The 22804-nt window shown below is 39.0% G+C and overlaps 1 protein-coding gene across 1 annotated transcript in view; it reads left to right on the top strand.

The window, feature by feature from the left end:
- Positions 1-22804, top strand: part of Brinp1 (BMP/retinoic acid inducible neural specific 1) — a 185016-nt gene that overhangs the window by 31114 nt on the left and 131098 nt on the right. Inside the window, exon 2 of the mRNA XM_036178230.1 lies at positions 16019-16286. Within this exon, the coding sequence (XP_036034123.1) occupies positions 16069-16286 (218 nt within the window). The 5' untranslated portion in view covers positions 16019-16068. The remainder of the gene's footprint in view (positions 1-16018; positions 16287-22804) is intronic.

The following is a 22804-nucleotide window of genomic DNA, read 5'->3' as shown; positions in this document are numbered from 1 at the left end:
ATTATTTTTCCATACTTAAACATTGAGAGCTTTCCTATAACAACCTGTATTTTCTCCTGGCTTCTTCTGTCACAACAGACTACTTGGAAGCCTAATGACCTTATTCTAACATGGAAGCAGTCTGCTGTCCTTATAAACCTGGGCTTGTGCATTATATTTGCTGTCTACCATTGTTGACAGACTACTTTTGTAAATTCTACTCCTGGGTACTTCATCTCTCAAGGTTAGCTGTCTGTATTTCATAACTGCTTGATTTTATTTACTGTGTAGAAGGAATCGTAGAGGAAAAAAAATCTGTCATCAATGGCATCATGAAATCAATGTTCAAGGCCGATTATTTGCTCATCAAACATTTATTGAGCACTGTTTTTTTGCAACGGTTTATTTAGAAAGAAAGGATTGAGTCCAGCAGGTGAATTGGGAGCCCGGTTTATTTAGATGAGAGAGAATAAAATCAGCATTGAAACGGAGCTAAGGTGATAGAGTAGACATTGTTTGATTTTACCCTTCCATCTCTTAAGTCTTTCTTTTAAAGAAAATGCTGTGTCATCCATTTCCACAGATTTAGGAAACTTTCCTAAGAGTCTTTCACCCCATTTCTGTTATACACATGTTCTTGCATTCTTACATTAAAATCCCATCTTTCTGTTCTCTTTCTCTCATTCTGTCTAGTGATGCATACCATCTGGTTCCCATTCTCCATTACTTGGTCCTTGCATGCTGATGGAGAGTTCTGAACCTGGAGGATGTGCATGTATCTTCAGAGAAATGCAGAGAACAGACTAAGAAAAGCCAGGCTGCCTCACAGAATTGCTTTTGCAAATCAATACAACTGCTTTGCTTCTATCTCTGCATTTGATTGCAGCACTCTAATTCTATCTGCTCCCAAGTCCCTTTCCTGACTTTCACTACCACTCTTGTGGCCCACCTTCCTTCTTCAGTGCATTTCCTAGAGGTCCAAATGTCTCTGCTTTCCTCACACATTTTTCAGTATGCTTGCCTTCAGAATAATGAGACTCTTGATTCGGTATGTTGATTTCACCAGGAATGGTCCTTGTGCTAAAGTAAAGTTAAAATAAACAAACCAACCAAAAAACAAACAACAACAAAACCTTACCAGAAAAAGCAGTGTCAGCAGGAACAGTGACAGATACTTGAAACAGTAAAAACGGTATTCAGGGGGAGTCATGAAGACATCACCCATATTTTTGATTTCCTGCCCTTAACTAGTAGTGGGACCTTCAGGAAGTCATAGTTTCCCTTTCAAGAATATGAAAAATATGGATTAGACTCTTTTTAAGGACCACACAATCTGGAATATTCTAGAACTGACATTCTGACCAGTCTTCTCCTCAGTCTGTGCCTGGCATGTGTATGGCAATACCTTCACAGTGTAAGAATTGGGCAAACCAAGAGAATTTTACCAATATGTATCCACCCAAGAGCAAGCCATGCACAAGGGAAATGCCAGGGAACTTTGTAACCATGCAAGAGCCTGATGATTCCTGAGGAAAATAATTTCTTTCCTCTTTACATCATCATGATGATAAACATTAAATTATCAAGCACTGAGTTCTGTACTTCCTGAAGACAGACAGACAGCTAGATTGGATGGATTTGGACAATTTGCCACCATCTGAGGATAAGGATGACCTTTTGGACTGCAGACTATAGATTTAAGGAATCAGTCACCTCCAAGGCATAATGTCTAGCACATGAGAAGTGCCTTATTAGTACACACAAATATTGAAACCGGTCAGATACCTAAAATGCACCCAAGAAATGAAAGTCACTGGTGCTTGGCCATGATATACTACAACATATCTATGACAGAAATGTCCTTGGGGATTGTTTAAATTTTCCAGCTGCTTTCCCTCTATAAACAAACTGAACTCCATGGAAAGGCTGTGCTCACCTGAAGAACTATGACTCAGTTGGGACATGGGCCTGGGTCTTCCACTCCCAGAACCCCTTCCCTTGGTGTCATTTGGTTCAGGCAGCCTTAATTCAGCCATTTCCAGAGGCCATAATGAGGATTGCACCCATTTCCTGAGTCTTTTAGGGAGAGGTTCAACTGGTACCTTCCCTCTTTCTCTTGTGCTGGCACTTTCTGCTAGTCTCAGTCAAGAGAACATTATAATCTTTCTCTCTGTTTTTCAGTAGTGCACAGCCACCCCATCACTCACTCTAACAGACCCTGCCGAGTACCCACAGTATATCTGGAAGCCATTTCTGTTTGGAAGTCAGTGGCGGTCAGCCAACATTTCAGTAATATTTGCTTTCTTAAGGCTTAGACAAATCAAATCCATTCAGTTCCCCAGACTCGATGTCTTTTGTCTGGCACCGTGTCCTCTCATCCAAAGAGAGCCAAGATTGAGCTCACTTGATGCCCTCCACGCCCACCACTGTGTGTGTGTGTGTGTGTGTGTGTGTGTGTGTGTGTGTGTGTGTATACTCTTCTTTTCTCTGTCTGGTAAACAATGTGCAATAATTTTCTCCTTCTGTCTGCATAGAAACAGCTTGAGATAAAGTTAAGCTTGAAACAAAAGCACAACAACAGAACACCTAAGATTACCTTTGTAGTCATACTGTAAAGGTCATGAGTAAAGATATTATAAAGAGGAACACTCATGCCTTTTCTTTGCACTGTCAGAATTTTGAGGCACTGGACTCCAAGAAATTAGAATTCTCCAGGAGTCTCAGAAGGAGAAGGAGAAAGCTAGTGTCTTATTAACAACCCAGAGGAACTTATCTCCAGAAAAAAAGTATTTCACACAGTTTTGACAACTTTTCAGACTAACATGCAGGAGAGACCACACCAATGATAGATTAATTAACATAACTACTTATCTTCTATTTAAACCTAAACCTTATTCGAGTCCTCAGAGATGAACTTGGGAGGTCACCAGATCTCTTTGTTACTCTTTCCCATGTAGCCACACTGAATACACTCTTCTCTACTTTTACTAATGCTTATCTGTTTAGTTGGTTTCTTCAGGACCAGTGGCCAAGCCTAACTTGTTAGATCTCCTGGGTCCAGACTCTGACCTTAAAGACTCAAGTAACAACACATAGGAGGAAACCCAAGTTCTAAGTTTTTGATGATATCCGTTGATCCAAGTCTACCATTTCCAATGGTTGCTGTAATAGGTCTAGAATTCAAGCATCCTACCTCAGGTTAGTTCTGTGTTAGCTAAGCCTTGCTATGGTTTATGTTCTACAAATGACTCTGTTTAAAGCTTCATCTCATCCTTACTGAAACGGTAAGTTCTAGGAAGAGCACACAAGAATGTCTGTGTAATCTTAAGCATGTGACCTTAGGGAATTCTTGGGAACTCAGTTTCCTATTTTGCTAGTAGTGGTATGTTGCTGTGGGAACTGGGTAGGGCAGTGTGCCTCCTGGTGATGAGTTTACACCCACTCTTGCTGCTCTCTGTTATTAACTTAGCTTTCTTCCTTGAGAAGGACCTTTCAATATATCAAAGGTGGATTTATTCTATAATGAGCATTTGGGACATCCTTGCAAGGAAGCAGGTATGTTATTTTGGGGCAGAGATCTCTTTGTGGAGCCCTTCTATTCATCTAACTCCCTACTGTGTGGCATGCCCAGCAGGGAAGCAGTCGTGTCCTCAGAATGCATTTAGGGCTGTCTCCATCAGGGAGAGTGAGTGCTAGAAATAAACCAGGCCTCTCTTTCAGAGTTTCACAAAAATGGATCCTTTGGGTCAAAGGACCCTTAATCTGCAAAACACAAGCTGTTTCCCTGATTTGAGGCCTCAGCAGACTTCCTAGGCTTGAAGGGGCTTTGGTATGAAAATGGATTATATTTTGAAGATTAAGGATCCTTTCATGCAAAATATGCATCCCCCCCCCCCCACCTTGAGCTCCTGATGAAACACCTTGTTCCTTTCTTGTATAAAACCTTCAAGCTTTATTTCTTATGCACAGATGGATTAGGCTGGGCTGAATATTCACAGCCTATGGCTGGAGACAACTAAGTGCCTTCCTACAAGCCACTCCTTCAGAACCAGCCTTCTCTCCTCTTCCAAAGATGTCCCAATAAGCCTCAATTTATCATTAGTAAAATGAAAGAATCTGATACTATTTGAAGATTCTGGTGAAATTTTTGATGACATTTGGAAGGAATGTATATTTTAAAAGCAGAGATTGGCTGGTTCTCCCATGCTGCATGTGCTCAAAAGAACCCAAGCTTAAAGGCACCCAAGCAGTTGAGTATTCCTTCCATTAAGCCTCAGCATTGACTTTAGTATCCCTGAGGTTACTCCTGTTTCTCTCTAGTCATTGTGGTCTTGCTTCAGTATTTTATTGTTGCTCATTTGCTTATTCAGCTGTTTGCCTTAATTAGTCTTTCTGTGTAGGCTAGGCTGTCCTCTAATTCCCTGATAATACTTCGGTTTGCAAACCAAAAAAAATTCAGTAGCACAGAAAAAATGTCAGGTAGTGAGTGAGTTGTGTGAGTTCACACTTTTAAGGAAAATAGGATAAGCAGTTTAGTATAGTATAAGAGTGCAGCAGGCTGGGCAATGAGATTACCACAGAAAGCTAGGGCAATGGCTGAGGATGGGTTCTGTCTTTTTCAGGACTCCAAAACTCCTTGACAAAGTGGTTGGTGATGGGGAGGGATGATGATTTGGGGACATTCAAACAACCTAGCAGACTGGAGAGATGGCTCTGCAGGTAAGGGCACTTGCTACTCTTCCAGAGGACCTGATTTTTGTTCCCAGCCCCCATATATGGCAGCTTACTGCTGCCTGTGACATCAGCCAGCTTCAGGGGATTTAATGATCTCTCTTGGTCTCTGTGTAACCTACACATATCACAACACACACAGCACACACACACACACACACACACACACACACACACACACACAGAGGGGGTGGGAGAAATCAAAATAATTCTTAAAAACAAGCAACCTAGCACAAAAAAATCCCATCATAGAGAAAAACTGCAATATAGCTTTGTAAATGTTTTGGCACAGCAGATGCAATTCATTGTGTTCATAAGTTATTTCTGTCATCATCATTAATATGGTATGGACCCTAATATGATGGCGATCATACTGAAAGATACCCCCCCCTACATCCTGGTATACATATACTTGAAAAGGTGATAGAGCTTTCTCATAAGAGTGCAGCTTTGTGCCAGGTGTTTGTTTGTTATTTGTGTTTTATTCATTTGGTATACTGAATGTTAGGAGCAGAGTAAACATGGGGCAGGATTCAGAGAACCCTGTTTCTATATTGAACAGTTTTTTTTTTTTTTTAATATTAATACCTCTGTACTGCTGGCTGCCATCTTCAGCATCCTCTCTACTTCCTTGCTCTTTAGTATACCTCTGTGGAAAGAGCACAACTCTTCTTAACTCATTCCTCTTTCTATAGTAATATCTGATTTACATAGTTTATCTGTTTGTACATAGTAGGTGAGTTTTTGTGATCAAATGATTCTTCTCAGACTGGTCCTGTGATCTGGAAGTCTTTCTTTTTTTCTTTTTCTTTTAACTGTCAAATTCTAACTTAAACAACTAGAGGCCAAATTAAATGTCAGCTCCCTAAGGGTGTTTCCTTTTTAAGAGGCTTTCTCTGAGTTAACCTTTTCCTTCCTTTGCGCCAACAATGCATTGTGTTCCTGTATCTAGTTAAAAACACAACTCAGTTCATTGATCTGCAGTTTGAGTTTTACAGTTTTATCTCAGTATGGATCACTAAAGTCATGAACATTTTCAACTTTCTTTTTAATTACCTGGTACCTTTGGCATTTTATTCCAATCTTAGACCTCATATAGTTTCCTCAATCAATGCTTATTTTTTGTCTCCCATGCTTATAATGTCCTTCTCTAATTATAGCTGACTTACGAATTTATAAAATCCACTAAACATTTTCCATGAGAAGACACTTCTTCCATTGCTGCTAGCATTCCACCAGCAGCAGGCAGAATGAAGTACTTTGGCAGCCACTCTTCAGCTGTTTCCTCACGTGGCAAATCTGGACACTAGTCTTTGTCTATTCCCTGGCCTCCCATTCATGCTTCAGCATCTTTGGAATCTTCAGTTTCTAATGGCTGTTGAAAACTATTTACAACCTCTGTGCCCTGAAGCACAATAGGTCTCTCTGGTCTTTATGCTGTACAACTCTGTAGCCATTAAAGCTTGACAATGTTCACTTTCCTCACATTTCTGCTTCTTCTTGAGTTTATGAAATCTCTTCTCAATGTACTTCATAGGGTTCTTTCCTTCTTCGTGCTGAAGTGTGACCATTGCTTATTGTTTGCTTTCATTTCTCCTGATGCACAGGAGTTCACTGGGTGTCCTCATCCATGCCAAGAGGGTTAACCACCACTAGAACACAGTGTTCAACACTCTCAGCCTCTAATACTATCTTCTATTTCCATTTCGATGAAAGAACCCTGTTGTCTTTTGGAAATTCTCAATTGAGAATCATTGATCCTCTGCCTTTACAACTTGTTGTCACTCATGGCACCATCCTTGATTTTAGTCACCAATCCAGTCCTAAGAGTCACCACAGATTGCTTTTTTTCCTCACTTCCCCTACTCACCCACCAAATGTTGATATTTTCTTCTTTTCTTTCATCTTTCCAATATAAGGGAGTTTGTTCATGCCATATATAATCTAGTCTATTTAATTAGCTTCTTCCATTTTTAGGTTATCATTATCTTTAAATCTTTCCAGTATCCCTTAGAGTTAAACCAAGCAAAACTGAAACATTGACAGGACTCTTCTGTTTGAAAGCTGTCAGTGGTTCACTATGGTCTCACGGAGGTGATCCTAGCTCGGGGTTTGCGCAGTTCATTCACTCAATAAATATTGATTAGCTTCTACCACACAATTGGTTCCAGGTACTGAGCATACCCAGAAGGAGATAAAGGAAGGTTGCCAGATTTAAATACAGATAGATATGAAGTAGGAGGCAAGGGAAGCATTTGGATTTTGCTTCACTGTCTGGAGTTCCATTCTTTAAAATTTCTTCCATAGTAATTTCATTCTTTTATTCTTTTTCACATGCTTCTTTTCTAGTCAGGAAACATCTGGGAAGACATGGGGTCAGAGATTGTATAGGCATACTCTGTCGTTTCTTTTAACAGTTCCTTCCATGTGTTTCTTTTCTGGAAATCACCTGTTTCTGTTCCAGCTTGTGTCCCAGTCTCTAAGAGCCTATTTGGATGGCATGGACTCAATAGATACTTGTTGCATTTCAATGGATGAGCCCAGAAAAACACTCTGAACTGTTTATTTCACTACTCTTTTGAAAGATTGCCTGCTGAGACTGCTGATAACCTGGGGAGAAAGCTCAAAATGTAGGAATTTAGATCATTCCATTTCTAAATGTGGCTCAAATGAAATATTTATGAAAGAAACAATCCTACATTCCACTTATGACTCTATTATTAATTTGAAATGTAATACTTAGGATCGCAAGAATTCCTCATACACATAAATCACATAAAACGTCTACATACTTCATTTTTTTGTCAGGATTTTAGTGGTCTTCTCCAGATTCAATATTGCTAGGGATTTCACATTGCAGCTTGGTTTCTTGACTTTTCTCTTCATTAACATCTTTATAGCACATTTGTGACAGTTTGTGATTGTCAAAAAAAAAAAAAATACTGCTAAGGATGGCTTGCTTTCATAGATTAATATATTAAAGCCCTCTGCCATAGAACAAATAATTGGCTTAGGATTCAGTTAAATTCTTACAGTTTTCTACAATGTGATATTTTTAGAAAATGAGACATTGTTTAAAAAAAAGAAAGAAGGAAGGAAAGAAAGGAAGAAAGAAAGAAAAGAAAAGAAAAGAAAAGAAAAGGAAAAAAAAACTAAATTGTAAAGGACCCTGGGTTTTGTGGTCTGTGAGGTAGATATACTGTTATTTATTTCGTTGATAGGTTTGTTCTGTAGATTTTATGGTATGGGAAACAAGAAAGTATTTGACAGGGTATGTAGCTGTAGCAGGTGCTCAGTGGTCTTTTATTTGCTTTCATTTACACATTTAAATATATTATGATGTCTACATTTATCATGTCTATGAATATCATGTCTAAGATAAAACTGTGGAATGGGGATAGACAGAGCAAGGAGAGGAACCAACATAAGCAAAAACATTGAGTCCTGTAGGTCTTAATGTTTCACTCATGCCCCTGAGGTGAGAATTGAGTGGTATGGGGAGATTATTGTTGAATGTAAATTTAAGGGGGGAAGAGAATCAAAGGGTGAATGGTTTAGTATGTTCTGTTAGGGGTACCATTGCTTAGCTGTACTTAGATGTATAAATACATCCCATTGGTAAGCAGTGCTCATGCTAGAAAGGTAGAGATTCATGAATGTTTGTAGGAAGATTCCAAAAGGATAAATGTACTTTGAGAAGATGCATTTCTGAGGGAAAGAGCAGTAGGATTACTCTGAGCTTACTGAGATGATAGTAGGAGGCTTTATTGGCAATTGAACTGGATGAATAAGAAAGAATGTATATTAATGGGAACTAGAGATGATGGTTTAAAGTCAAGAAAGTTCCCCAGCTTTGCAGAGGAAGGGTTTAGGAGATTGTGTGGGTCATTGAGACAAAGAATAAAGGGAAAGGCCATGTTTGATAGACCAATGGTATGTTTAGTCTGGAATATTTTAAATTTGAAAAATCTGTCAGAGTTTCTAGAGAAGTTGATAAAATGTTAAACAGTTCCAATAGAAAGTACACAAATTATAATAATTAGTACTCATCCCATTGGTTTCTAAACCATTTTCACAATAAACATAACATTTAGTTAAAAAAATGACCTTGGGGCACAGCCATTAGAAGCAAAGCTTCACAACCAAAAAAGGGAGAGTATACTTTGCTGTGACTTTTATGTGTATGGCTTCGTTAGCTCAAATGTCTTTTTTTTTTTTTTTTTTTTTTAGTTTTCAACAGCTGCTTAAGTGAAGATCAGCATTAACAATGTGAATGTAAATCTACACTGTATCCTGTCTTCCTAAATATCTTGAGTGGCTCTGTCTAGCTATTAGCAAATGTGATTGGATAATACTATTTTGAAATACTGTTGTAGTGTACCTGGCCCTCTGTAGTTTCCTTGTTCACTTTGCCTCAAGTTTCTCCAATTATTGCTAATCCACACTTGTTCTTTTGGAGGAAGAAGGTTAATTTAAAGTCATATGCCCATTGCTTTAGTGACAATCAGATCAAATAAACCTCAGCTATGTATCACTTGGCATATATAAAGACCAAAGTATCACAGTGTCCTTTATCTGCAAAAGGATAGGCTCTACATGCTGCCAGGATTTTGTGATCAACACTCTTGTGCCTTTGGTGGCTTGTGACAATTCGATACTTGAGGTGAAACTTGGAAATTGCCAACAAACATATTTAACAGAATTTCTAGTACTTTTTCCACGCCTTGTATGCCTTGATTAGTAAATTGTAATTTAAGTTAATTAGGCTTTTACATTGAAGTGGGCTCTGAGTTTTGTTTTATGTGAAAACCTTTACTTTGGCTAAATAGGATATATAGGGTAAGATAGAGAAACAAAGACAAATCTGTGTGATGCTTGGCTCCCACTGTATAAATCCATTTTGTGATGAGATTTCTCCTGATAGCTTGAAAAAAGTTCAGACAAGATTGGACATTTTAAGGTTACTTTAAAGATAATTGTTGGGCTGGTGAGATGGATCACAGGGTAAGGGTACATGCTTTTATGCTCGGTGAACTAAGTTCAGTCTTTAGATTCCACAAAGTGGATGGGGGCAACTGACTCCTGTAGGTTGTTCCCTGATATCTACTTGTTTGCAGTGTCATTAAACACATTCAGACACATACACACATACACACACACATACACACACACACACACACACACACACACACACACACACTAGTTAAAAACATTTCAGTTCACTTCTATTTCTTATGTATAATCTTTTCTAAATTATTAATCTTGAAATAATATGGGAATATTAGGATGATTTTGAGAGTGATGGAAACTTTTTCAACTCTTGCTTAGCTTGGGGAGCTAATGTCCTAGGACCCTAAGGGCCACCAAAGCCACACAAGTGGCGTTTTGGTTCTTGTGTCTGAAAGACGGAAGCTCCTGGATCAAGGAGGGTGAGTTGAGTCTTATACTGCAGGATGGGTCCTAGGAAGTAGGACAATGCTCAGCTCTTTGTCTGGGGCCTTTTCAAAAGACTTTCCACAGAAAGTGTGTGGAGGTATGGGGGGCGGGGAACTACTTAATCCAGTTGTCTGAACCAGGAGTCTAAGTGCCTCCTCTCAGCTTTGGTAGTGTACATGTGTACAGCTTTTAGGCAAAGGTCCTTATATGGAGATAAGACAGAGATCAGCAATCAGGACTCTGGGACTGATGGTCTCAAGCAAAGCCGTTCTTGGAACTGGTACTTAATGTCCCCATCCTTCTTGACAAATGTCTCATTATAATATAGAATATTACCACAAATAAATCACTTTACTAGCAGTAGACTTTTTACTGTACAGAGAGTCTTCTGTTCCCTGCAGTATCACTGTGACTTCCCTTCCTTGCTGAACTTGTCTGACTTCTTGATTTCCTTAGGACACAGGGTTTGGTGAAGAATGTACAAATAAGGAATATGGAAACCCCTTCCATGGCTGCTCTCTTTAATAACATGATTTTGGTGCTCTTAACCCTCAGTAAGCATTGGTGCTGTAGTGTAGGCTGGCTTGGTACCTGAGAGTCTTGTGATTCCATGTCTTAAGTCCTGATAGCACAGACATGTGTCACCATGTCCTGCAGTGTGAACCTGCCCTTAGCAATGTTTGTGTAGTGCCAGAGATTTTTGGTTTCCCCTTAGTTCTCTTGCCATTGATTGTTTTGATGTGGGCACTTATATCTCTTCTCAGCTGTAATGCTATAACTCATTCCTCAGACCCTGGGAAAATGTCAACCCCATTCCTAGTTCCTTGTACTTGGACTCATTCCTGCTCAGAGCCAGGATGCTAGGTAACCTCCCCTGACTTACTCTAGCTTGTGGCCCATCTGTAATCCATGGGAAGGAGGAGGTTGTACATTCCTCTTACCCATGCCGTAGGCAGTCATTTCCCTGCTCTTCTGCCAGGTTTCAGCCTGCCTCTTTTAACTCCTCTCTTTAGCATTCTTTTTTTAGAATTCTCTGGCACGAGTTAGGCAGCACTCTACCATGCTTCCCTAAGCTGTAGGGCACATTTAGCGTGCTGTTTGAGTGTTCTTGTCAAAGCTGGAGCTGGAGGAGTTCTATCCCCTTTTCACCCCCTGAGGAGTTTAGGGAGTGGGTGGGATGGCTGTGCACTGTCAGCTTCCACTCAAATCTAGCTCCTAGTCTTAAAGACATTTTATGCTATGATGTGGGTGAGAGGTTAAGAATCCCTCTAAGTGTACTTTGGCTGCCTTTTTGGTAAGTATGATATGGTGGTCACAGACCTCTATTCAGAATATGGAGAGTATATCAACGGTTTGTCATGCAACTGAAACCAAAGCTAAAAAAGCTACATTTAAAACATCCTATTTAATTCCTATCTGTACTCTAAAAGTTGCCAGAACCCCAGGACTCATGGAAGTTAATTAACATAGCCAAGCACTTTCAGCTTGGTAGCTCTTCCTATCAGTGAGATATTGGTGAAATTATTAAGGTCACTCCACGTAGTTAAAAGGTAGGTTTATTTTGTGGAGTAACTTACAAATGAAGGGATAAGTTGTAGGGTCTGGCAAAGGTATCGCGCAGTCCGGCAGTGTTCTCTGGAGAACTCTGCTCGGTCGACCTCCAGCGTCCAAGGGTCCCAGAACCAAGAGAGACCTCTCCTCTCGATCCTGGGTCTTCAGCTTCTTCCCTCAGCCCCGCCTTGTGGGCATGACCATTACCCAAGCCTCAATGGAGGTTGGAACTTCCAGGCCAATGCTGGGATGGCTACCCACTACAGTGAGACATTTTGTCTGAAGACCCAGGATTGGAGGTAAAAATCTTGATGCAATTACCAGCATGGCTGAGCTGGAGCCATCAGGGGCTATGTGCTGCCATCAGATGTAATTATTGACCCAAGTCCTCAGAGCATCTTGAGGCAGGGGTAGGGACATTACTTCCTGCAGTCTGGCCCGGAATGTGCACCTTAACCTTGTAATCCATGTTGCTATTCCAGAGAATGAACTTGGTACTGGCTGATGGAAACCCTCTGTTTTCATCTTTTTCTGTGTGTGTGTGTGTGTGTGTGCCTCTTGTGTAAATAAATTCGAGTATAATTAGAAAGCAGGTTGTGTGGGTGCTGAACTTAGTTCAATTCATGGCATTGCATGCATATGAACATCCCAGTTCAGCCATGGGAATCAAATGATCTTTATGTTTCAGCTTGTATCAGCTCTCTGGGTCAACTAGTGTATCACACAGCAGTGCCTGTGACTCTTTGAAGGTCACAAGGATTAAGAGCCACACTTGGCCCACAACTAGTCCTGAACTGTTAGGCTATAAACCCCAGTGGCAGGAATTCCCTTTATGAACCTTTTGGAAGACCAACTGTTCACAAAATCATTGTGGAAGATTCTGAGGGCTGTCTCTAAGACTTGCAGCTCAGCGCCATGCTCCCAGAGCACAGGAGATTCAGTTTGTAGTGTATTGTTTGTTGATTTTGAAAGCAGAAGGGATGTGGAGAATGTCTTGACTGAGCAGAGTGAAGGAAGCTCCTCAGTATACATAGGAATGTGGAGTTGGGTATCTTTCTCTATCTATGGCCACATTGCTTTTTTTTAATAGGATCTTTCACTGAGCCTGAAAGTTCACTGGTTGTCTAGCTCAGCTGTCTAGCAAGCCTTCAGACATTTCTGTTTCTGCCTCTCAGAGCTGATCTTAAAGACACATATGGCTACATCAGGTTTTTTGTTTGTTTGCTTTTGCTATTGTTTTGTTTTGTTTTTGTTACAAGAGTGCTGGTGACCTGAATTCAGATTCTCACGCTTGTACAAGGCTGGGAATGTGGTTCATTGGTAGATGCTTGCCCACCTCCCTCCCCTTTTTTCTTTTCTTTTTTCCTTTTTTCCCAGTATTGGGTATTGAACCCAATGTTTAATGCATACTAGACAAGCTCTCAACCACTGAACTGTATTCCCAGCCTTACTGTGATTTTCTAAGTCAATAGAAATATGTTCTTATCTCACAAAATCCTGTAGTGTAGATTATCACAGATATTCAAACCAAGAGGCTTATGGATGCATTACACAGTCAAGACAAAGACAGAAAGCAGAACTATGTAATAGAAGCTAAAAGATAGGAGTCACTGTATGTTGCTGGGATCATAGGTAAAATAAATTGAATGAGAACCTCAGTTTGGAACCATTGATATCTCTCTTTCAGTGGTAAGGGGCTATCCAGGCAACAACCCTTGCCTCTATCCATCAGATACCAAGAGTATCCTTTTAGTTGTGAAGTTGTGACAATTGGAGATGTTCCTAGGGCAATAATGACACCCATTTGTTAGGAACTGGTTTAGACAATTTTTTGCTACTCTTAGAATTACAAGCTGAAAACTCTCCTCTCCTCTCTCTTTCTCTCTCTCTCTCTCTCTCTCTCTCTCTCTCTCTCTCTCTCTCTCTCTCTCATACACACACACACACACACACACACACACACACACACACACATACATACACACACCATTCAGTGTTACATAGATAACCTTTTGCAAGCTGCAATGCTCTGCATCCTGTTTCCTCACAGTGACAGTTGAACATTCTCTCACAGGCTCACATTTGCACCCACTCACAGCAGAAGCTTGGTGCAAGTCTGTACGGGTAGCACAGTGTAATTCCAGCTTGTTGCAGTTCACTCCAGGGATCTCTGAACAATTGCTCCCACACCCTGCTTGCCACTCTGGTGGGCTCTGGCAGACAATCCTGGCAGCTGTAGCTGATACAGTTCTCTATACTCAACATGTAGAGCTTTGTTTTAGCTCTGAACAAAACTTTAGGCCTCAGGTTTTTTTTTCCATCTCACACTCGGCACACATGCCTACCTCCCTTACCCTGACAGCTGGGACTTGCAACAACAAGCAGATTTTTGTGGCATCTCATTATAAAATGGTGCAATTGAGCAATTGAGGGAAATAGTTGTACAGAAACATGCATCCCTCTTTGATTTTTCTTTCCTAGCATTACTGAACCCCATATTCAACTGGGAAAATCACCAAGTAAGGTATACTTAATCATGTGTATAGGTTTCACAGTTCACAAAATGTATGTCCTTATCATATTTTTAAATGATATCCATAAAAATCTGAGGTCTAGTGAGGGGTTGGTTGTTCACAGTCACATGGCTAGCCAAGATAAGAAACAGCTTTCTAAAGCTTCTGGCCAGTTAAAGGCTCACAGCCCAGTGAACAAGACAGACATAAAACAAATAGGTATAATGAAAGACAATTGGCACTGACAAAGAGTTTTAGAAAATGATCAAATAGAGTTGGGTGGACAAGAATAGAACAACAGCTTTTTAAAGGAATAGAGAAAAATAATGGCCCTGAGGACATGACCTCAGGTGGCTTCCAAGGCTAAATGGGCCTTCATTTAGACATAAGAAAAAGGTGACAAAAATATTTCCTAGATTATAATTGAGTTGACAATACCAAGTCAATGGTTTCAGTAAGTACTCTACCACTGAGCTATATCTCAAGGCCTGACAGCACTAACATCCATATGATCCTGACCATTCTCCTTATCATTTATGCCACATATTAAGTATTTGTTCTGTGCTGAGGGGTAGAGGGAGCACTCTGCCTTGTGTGATTCAGTCACCAGGTTAGGTTTGGTGCATGTATCCTCATTAATTGTATTTTCTAGATGAGGAAAAGAAGGCAAACAAAATAACTCGCCTGAAACAAGATTTTTTTTATAGATGATGCAACTTAATTATGTATTATCTTTACCATATGGGGTGTGGCAACCTTATTTAGAAAAAAGAAAACAAAAAACAAATAGTGAGGCAAGCAGCAATTTGTTAGGCTAGCAAATGACCACCAACGAGGTGACAGAATTAAGCCTTTACATTTTCTGAAAGTGAGATATTTCCTGTGATTTGTTTCTGTTCTGTTCAGTAAACAAAAACAAACAAAAAACAAAAAAAATCTCACCTAACCTAATGTCTCTCTTAAACTCAAAAATTTGTCCAATATAATGCTACTGTGCTACAACACTGTTCAACTAAAGCAACTAATGAGGTTGGCAAGACCTGCCCACTTCCTTAACCCTTGGTCTTTCATGTCCTCTCCATAGATTAGGATATAGTGAAGCACAAAATTACCAACAAATGAATAGTCTGTTCAAAAATTCCTTGAGTACCCAGAGACATTCTATTGAGCTGTGTAGAATTTAGACTTTCACCTATTGTAAGTGTTCTTAAAGTATTCACCCAGAATAGACAGTTGTTAGAGCATCTTAAGACTTTGTGTATTTAACTGACCAGACAAAAAGAGAAATATTCAGTGTGTTCCTACCCTATGGTATAAAAGAAGAAAAAGGCACTCCTGCTCATCAAGACTCAGTAGTGACAGACAGGTTTTGGTTAAGGCAGAGTATGGGACAAACATTGGTTCTGTCCCATAATGTGACCTGTATGTATTAGACTGTTACTGCATTAATTTGTTTCTTTCACTCTTAAAGTACATACACCTGGACATTTGTAGTACACCAAAGATTGAGATAAAGGCCCTTAGACATGTCCTCCCTTTATATATAAGGAAACTGTTCTCTATAGCTTATGCAGTTTGTATACTTTCACATTGTATGTTAATAGCAAAGCAAAGTAAGACTATGTGCCCCAGTCATCACAGCTCCTCTGCTTTTAACAAAGCGCCAATGTTTTTATAAACATTAAAGCATTCTACTGATGACCTACTGATGAAGAGATGTTAACCTCCTGTTTTTCTTTTCGCTCTCTCTCTCTCTCTCCCTACCCCTTCCTCTCTCCTTTCTCTCTCCTTGATTCTTTTCTCTACAGGACTCCACAGAATGGAGCAAGAATGAGAGGAAAAAGGCCGGCAGAAAAGCATGAACTGGAGGTTTGTTGAGCTCCTCTACTTCCTGTTTGTATGGGGCCGTATCTCAGTGCAGCCCTCCCACCAGGAGCCAGCTGGGACAGACCAACATGTCTCCAAGGAATTTGATTGGCTTATTTCAGACAGGGGGCCTTTCCACCACTCCAGGAGCTACCTATCCTTTGTGGAAAGACACCGTCAAGGATTTACAACCAGATATAAAATATACAGGTATGATTTAGGCTAAGAGAGCCTTTGCTTTTCATTTCTGTTGTGCTTTGGAGAGACCAGGCGTTGTCTGACTCCTGACTGTGTGGAGAAGATTCTTAGATTGTGACCTTGTTATAGGCTGTTAATTGAACGCACTTTATGTTGCATAATGTACTATTATGATGACTCCAAATAACCAATAATTATTGAGTAATTAGTATACTAGAGATGATACTTATTTTATTATCTCCTTTATACTTTCTATTCATCTAATGTAGATTTTTTTTTTCTTCTGCTTTACTCAGTTACACAGGTAACCAAATCTAAACTAGGTTAAATAATGGTTCCCAAAGAAACAATTTCAAAACTGGTAGAACTTGGATTTAATACTTGGTTTACCTATATCCATAGTCATGACAATCTTCTTGTTTTGCAAGTACTATGAGTTAATCTGTTTTCTACCCAAATATTTTCATGAATTTGGGGCAAGGGGAAGTAGAGACAGTCACTGAAGCACCTTTTTTTTTTTTTTTTTTTAATTAAGGCAAATCTGAACTGGTTACTAACTTAATGGTAATTTTACCCAACTAAAAGGGACTAAGTTCTGTACAGGAATGACTATAAGAAGGTTCAGTGAATGTGTCTACATTGCGCATGCCTAATAGACAGATTATAAAAAGAAAAACTTGAGTTATTTGCATATACATGGTAGTAGTCATGCAAAATAGGAGACATAGGGAAGGGACAGATGACTGAAGGTTTTGCAACATCCTGAGTTACAGAGAACTCCGAGGAGAAAAAATGAGTGGGAAATGACTGGTGCAGATAAAATGCATCAGATGGTAGAAATTGTTTCTCAGAGCATCCAACAATAACAACGGGTGACAGCTTGTGATAGATTCTATCTGGCTAGTGTGTCCTGTCCTCTGAGACACTATTACCTGGTGATGAGGATTTTGAGGAAAAGGATTCGTTACCATTGGGCTACTTTTGCAAGAATCTTGCTGTAGACATGTAAGTTAAATTCAGGGAGAATTCTACTTGGTGATTTGGGTGACAAAGAGGGACAAGAGACAGAAAGGCAGGAGATGATGGAATAGATTTTAGTTAAAAAATACTCAGGACAATAAGTGCTGTACTTTGCAGTACTGTTTTCTGATCCTCAACCACCAGAAGTGTTTTCTTCATGTACTTTGCTTGGTTCCATATTCTACTTAACTATAATATCCTTGACATATCTAAAAAATGCTAGATTTATTCCTCATTAGTTATAAACCATTTTCAATTGGAATGTATTCCTCTATTTCTTTTTTAACTGGAATTATGTAACTTTTTATACAACTGACTAGAATCTCTTCCAGTGTTATATACTCATGTGTGTGTACACCCACTTGCACACACATGTATAACATCCATTTATGTCAATGATGTTCAGGTTTGCATTCGTTATGTGAGTGTTATCATAAACACACAATGGGTACTATAGCTTAATTGAAGAAATGCAAAAACCACACTCCAACTTTTGTCTTAATGTCCAGAAAGAAAATGCAAATTCTGATATTGCTGACACAATTAAAATAAGAAAGCATGGAAGAAGGAGAATGTTAGTTTATAGAGAGCAAAGCCTGAATTTGAATCTTAGGCCTTCAAAGCGGTTGATATGGAAAGTAGCCAAGCCATTCTGTGACCCTGATTCCTGGAAATGAGTGAATTTTGAATTTTCAACCAGCTGAAAATGCATATCATGTGAAAGTTGTCCCACTAATATCTTGAAGTCTTACAGTAATAGTTCTACATATGCAAGAGTTCATGGATAAACTTTCTATGGGCCCTCAAGAATAGAAAACAATTATTGAACTGCTGAGGAAAGGTGCCTATGAGCATTATGAAAATGTAACATACAAAGTGAAATGAAAATAGAGTGTATAAAATAAAGAAACTGAGTACAAATACGAAAAACCTGTTGGCATTTCTATTCTTGAAAAATAAAATATCAGAATTCTAACATAATGCTTGATTCAAAAGGCTTCCTCCTGTGAGAACTATTCTTAAATCACCTGAGAACAGTAGTTAACTGCATCATTTCAAATTTGGATTCTTAAAACCATTTCAGAATAGAGCTGTTGCTGTTTATGATTATGCATAAGCCAAGGATTATGAGTATGTGTTGGTTGCTGGAGAAGATGTGCCAATCTCTGAAATGGTTGATCCAGGATAATTTGGAGCTTTGAGGTGTTGAAGATGGGGCATAACCTAAGTCTTTGAGATTCAGGTATCTAATTCTGTCCTGTCTATGTTTCCTTATCCCACTTTCCTAATTTCTCAAGTTAGAGGTGATTCAGATTAGTGATTTTCACCCTGTGACTATGTGAATTGCTGATGACTGGTTTGAGTAGCCATAGAAACCACTGCAGTATGGTGAAAAGACCAAAAAAGCTGACCAGGCAGGACTCCCTGCCCTTCACTTCCACAAACAGAAGGCTTGCACCTGCTTTAATATTTGGTTTTCACATGGATTCTCTGTTTAAATGGAATCCAACATTTAAACAAATATTTCAGTCATTCAGTCATTCATTAGAGCTAACATTCTTTTAGCTCTGAAATTAAATGTGAGATTTAACTAAGGTAACATGGTTAATTAAATGATGGAGTTCCACCCAGAAGCCAAGCCCTTGGTCATCTAGTTATCCTGTCTTTCTTTTATTTAATCCCTAAATAATTATTAAGCAATGGTTATAGACTCAGCACAGTTTTTAAGGAAGATGGTACAATAATGAGCAAAATAAACACTGCCCTTCCTCTCAGAGGAGAGAATGACATTGATTAACCACGTGTGTGCACACATTTTTATTAAGTGCTACAAAGGAAAACATCCAGAATTGGTATCCTCGAAAGTAATAAATTCTGTGTTCATTGATTTGGCTCTTGGGGTAATCTGTGCATGAAAACACATGCACATGGTACACAGAGACGAATGTTCATCCAGTTTCAGGTCAGAGCAAGCACCAACTAGCTTATGCTTACTGAGGCAGTTGTCAGTTAATTCAGTTTCCTTTGTATCTGTCATTTGCTGAAACATTAAAGCATTTTTCAATGCATGTGTCTTGCTTGCTGTGTGCTAACATGGATGCCAAAGATTGATATTGCTTCCTAATGGAAGAGCTATCCTAAAAGTCTTCCATATTATTCAATGTTAGAAAGCATTTTAGAATTAATCCTAAGTCTCAATCAGTTCCCTCCTCTCCAGAGTTCAGGGTTCACCAAGGGTTACTTGGAATCTACAACAGGAAAAGGAAGAGTCATCTCCTCACCTATGCAGTTTAAAATATCTTCTTGCCTGTGCACAGATTCGGTTTATAGATTGTAGAGTCATGGTGAGGAGTTACTCCCAGTTGTAGTGTGAGCACTATTAAAATCCCTGAAGAAGTTCATTCCAATGTGGTTGCACAAGAAGAGCCATCAGATGAGTGCATGCCATGGTTTGAGTTTGTGAGGTATATGCTCTCACTTCAGACAGTATTAATGATAGTCGGGGAGACTTGAGCTAAGAGAGGTATAGGATGATGAGAGAAGTTTCTTCTCTCAAATAGGCAAAGGTATAGTAGAGGAATCTTCAGCTAAGTCAGAGGACCTGGACATTGTCCACCTCTTGCTGTTGTTGTTTGTTTTTTACTCTTTTGGGGTAAACACACAGCTCCCAAATAAATCACAGAGGCTTTTTCTTACTTATGGATTCCTGGCATTAGCTTAGCTTAAGTTTTGCCAGCTTTTCTAACTTAAAATTATTTGGTCTACCTTTTGCTTCTGGGCTTTTTCCATTCTCTTACTTCTGTAAACTTTACTCTTTCTCCATCGCTTGTTATGTGGCTGGGTGGCTGGCCCCTAGAGTCATCCTTTTCTGGCTACTTCTTTATTTTCTCCTCCATCTCTTTTCTTCTCAGTCCCCCAGGTTCCCCCTCTATATATTCTCTCTGCCTGCTAGCCAAGCCTATCCTTTCTCCTGCTTTGCTATTGGCTGTTCAGTTCTTTATCAGACTATCAGGTGTTTTAGACAGGCACAATAAGTAACACACAGCTTCACAAATACAATATCAACATATTTCAAACATATTTCAAAGTAATATTCTACTACATCTTGATTTCTTTCTTCATTCTTTGGTGAAGTAATAGAGTGATTTGAGGCACTTTTCCCATAAGGCCAATAGCTAAGTTAGTTAAGGCAGTCTTCAAAGCTTTTTCCATCTCTGAAATTCCATATTCCACGAAGTTTTGCCATCTCAATATTACAGCAAGTCCCTGAGGGGGAGAAACGGGGTTTAGAGTCTGAGGACTCAAGATGTATTTTAGCTGAAGTCTCTGTTAAGTATGTTGGCATTAGTAGTTCCAAAATTGGAGACAACCAAAAGCAATCAGGAAAGGGAAGCATACATAGCACAGACCAACTCTCCCACTGAGGCTTAGGGTAGGCACAAATAGAGAGGGAGAAAAGGAATAAGCAAAAACTAACCACAGCAAGGGTAGGAATACCTCCTCATGTACTCTAGCTTCTACTTTAAAGAAAGAGAATTAATTCTGTTCTACCAACTTTGTCATATTCAGACAATTTAAAAATATTTTGTAAAGTTTAAATTGTAGCTACTAATTATGATAAAATAATTTAAATAACCTGTTTAACTTCAAGTTAAGAGCATAAATGTACTAGTTATTAACTACTCACAGCTAACCTATGAGGGAAACTGTGACCCTGTCCCATAGTTTGAGTGAGATGACTGACCCTGTCACACATTTGGGAGCCTCCAAGTTAGGATGCAAAAGCAAGTTTCCTTTGACTTCAGACAATCTACAGTTTCTGAGGCTCACCTTTCTCATCTACAAAACTGAGATGGTTTTAAATTCTAGCATAGTTGCCATGAGGAAAAGAAGTATTGAGTTTAAAATGGTAGGAATTTTATAGAAAAAAGACTAAGAAAACTTGAGTTTTATCCTCTGTTCCAGAGCATCTGGGGTAGGTGAATATATATTTCTGTTACCTGCTAATAGATTTTGAGATCATTAGTAATTGCTATAAATTTGGCCATTTATTTCAAAAGCGGCTATTTGTTGCTTTTTCTTTTGTAGGTGTTTTTAAGATATGGACTCCCATACCTCAGTCCAGCCTTAAATTCACTGTGTGGTGTAGATCAGCCCTGAACTCCTGATCTTCTTGCTCCTACCTACCACTTATTAATTTTAAATGTGACTTTGTTAGGAAAATTACAGTATCATTGTGCACTTTGATTCTGGATAGCTGGGTCAGAGGGAGGACAGTGGTAAATAAGTTCACCGTGCTGTAGCTGAGGTGGTTATTTTTATTGAGTAACTCTCCCTGAAGGTTTCAATGGAAGTGGTTTGTGGCTTATGCTGATCCTGACTTTGAGCGTGGTATATGCACCTGAAAGGTGAATGTAAATCAAATAATGGTAAACCAAATTTAATTGCCTGTCTTCCATATCTATTTCAGAATTGTGTGAATCTCAGCTCTAATGTATGGTCCTAATGTTCCTTCATATCTTTCACGCAAAATATTTTTAATAGATTTTGTAATAAAGCTCATTGAATAAATGAATGGATATGGTGTTAGGTGATTGATTCTAAGATGAATGAGAAGTGTTCCTAACCCAGCACTCACTCATTGATATACAACAAGGAATCAAATACGGCAGAAGCTAGGAATGAGGAAGCCAGAGATATATTAGGTGGTAGACATTGTAGGAAACTTTCAGAAAATTAAATGTGAGAGAGAAGCCAGCCTGTGTTCCATTCAAGAGGCTGTAGTTGAACTTGAAGAAAGTCTCTAACCTCTGTGTGCAGCCTTGACATTTGGTGCTAGGGCAATATTAATGTCAGTGTGGTAGTTATCAGTCCACATGATATTAAAAGGAATTTTCTGGAAAAATAACTTCCTAATGTGTTTAATAACAATAATAATTATTATGTATAATAATGTTAAAGAAAACAACTAAAAATATTAATAGTTCTGTTTTTGGTATCCACCATCATACTGTACTTACCATCAAAGTGATTTCTTCTTGTATCTACAATAATTTTTTGCAATTTCTTATGCCATTATTTACATTTACATAATTTGTGCAAGGTAAAAGTTTAATTCATGTCAGAATAGGTACTGTTATAGGCAAGTCTGATACAATAGATTGTATCCTTCACTATGTTGTACAGCATCCCAGATGATGTCAATATGTTGGGGAAACCTAGACCTAAGGTTCTTTACTGAAGGACTTTTATTACTCTTAGACTATTTTCTGATATTTGGCCAGACCTCCTTGCTATATCTCCTTCTGATGAGGAAGATGTCTTAAATGCTGTCTTTGTTCATGTAAATTCCAAGTGAGTGGTGCTGTTCTGGGTTCCAATTGGTGTACCTGGCACCTAGTTTAGGAAGTCCCATCACCATGTGGGATTTTTAGTTTAAGTATTTGGTCTGAATCTGGTCTTTGATTGGCAGGAATGGAATCAGAAGCTTCAATTTTGTTCTGTCATTA

This window comes from Onychomys torridus, chromosome 2 (assembly GCF_903995425.1).
Source record: "Onychomys torridus chromosome 2, mOncTor1.1, whole genome shotgun sequence".
Taxonomy (NCBI): domain Eukaryota; kingdom Metazoa; phylum Chordata; class Mammalia; order Rodentia; family Cricetidae; genus Onychomys; species Onychomys torridus.
Note: the sequence above shows the minus strand (reverse complement) of the source record. Positions and strands in the feature narration are given on the sequence as shown.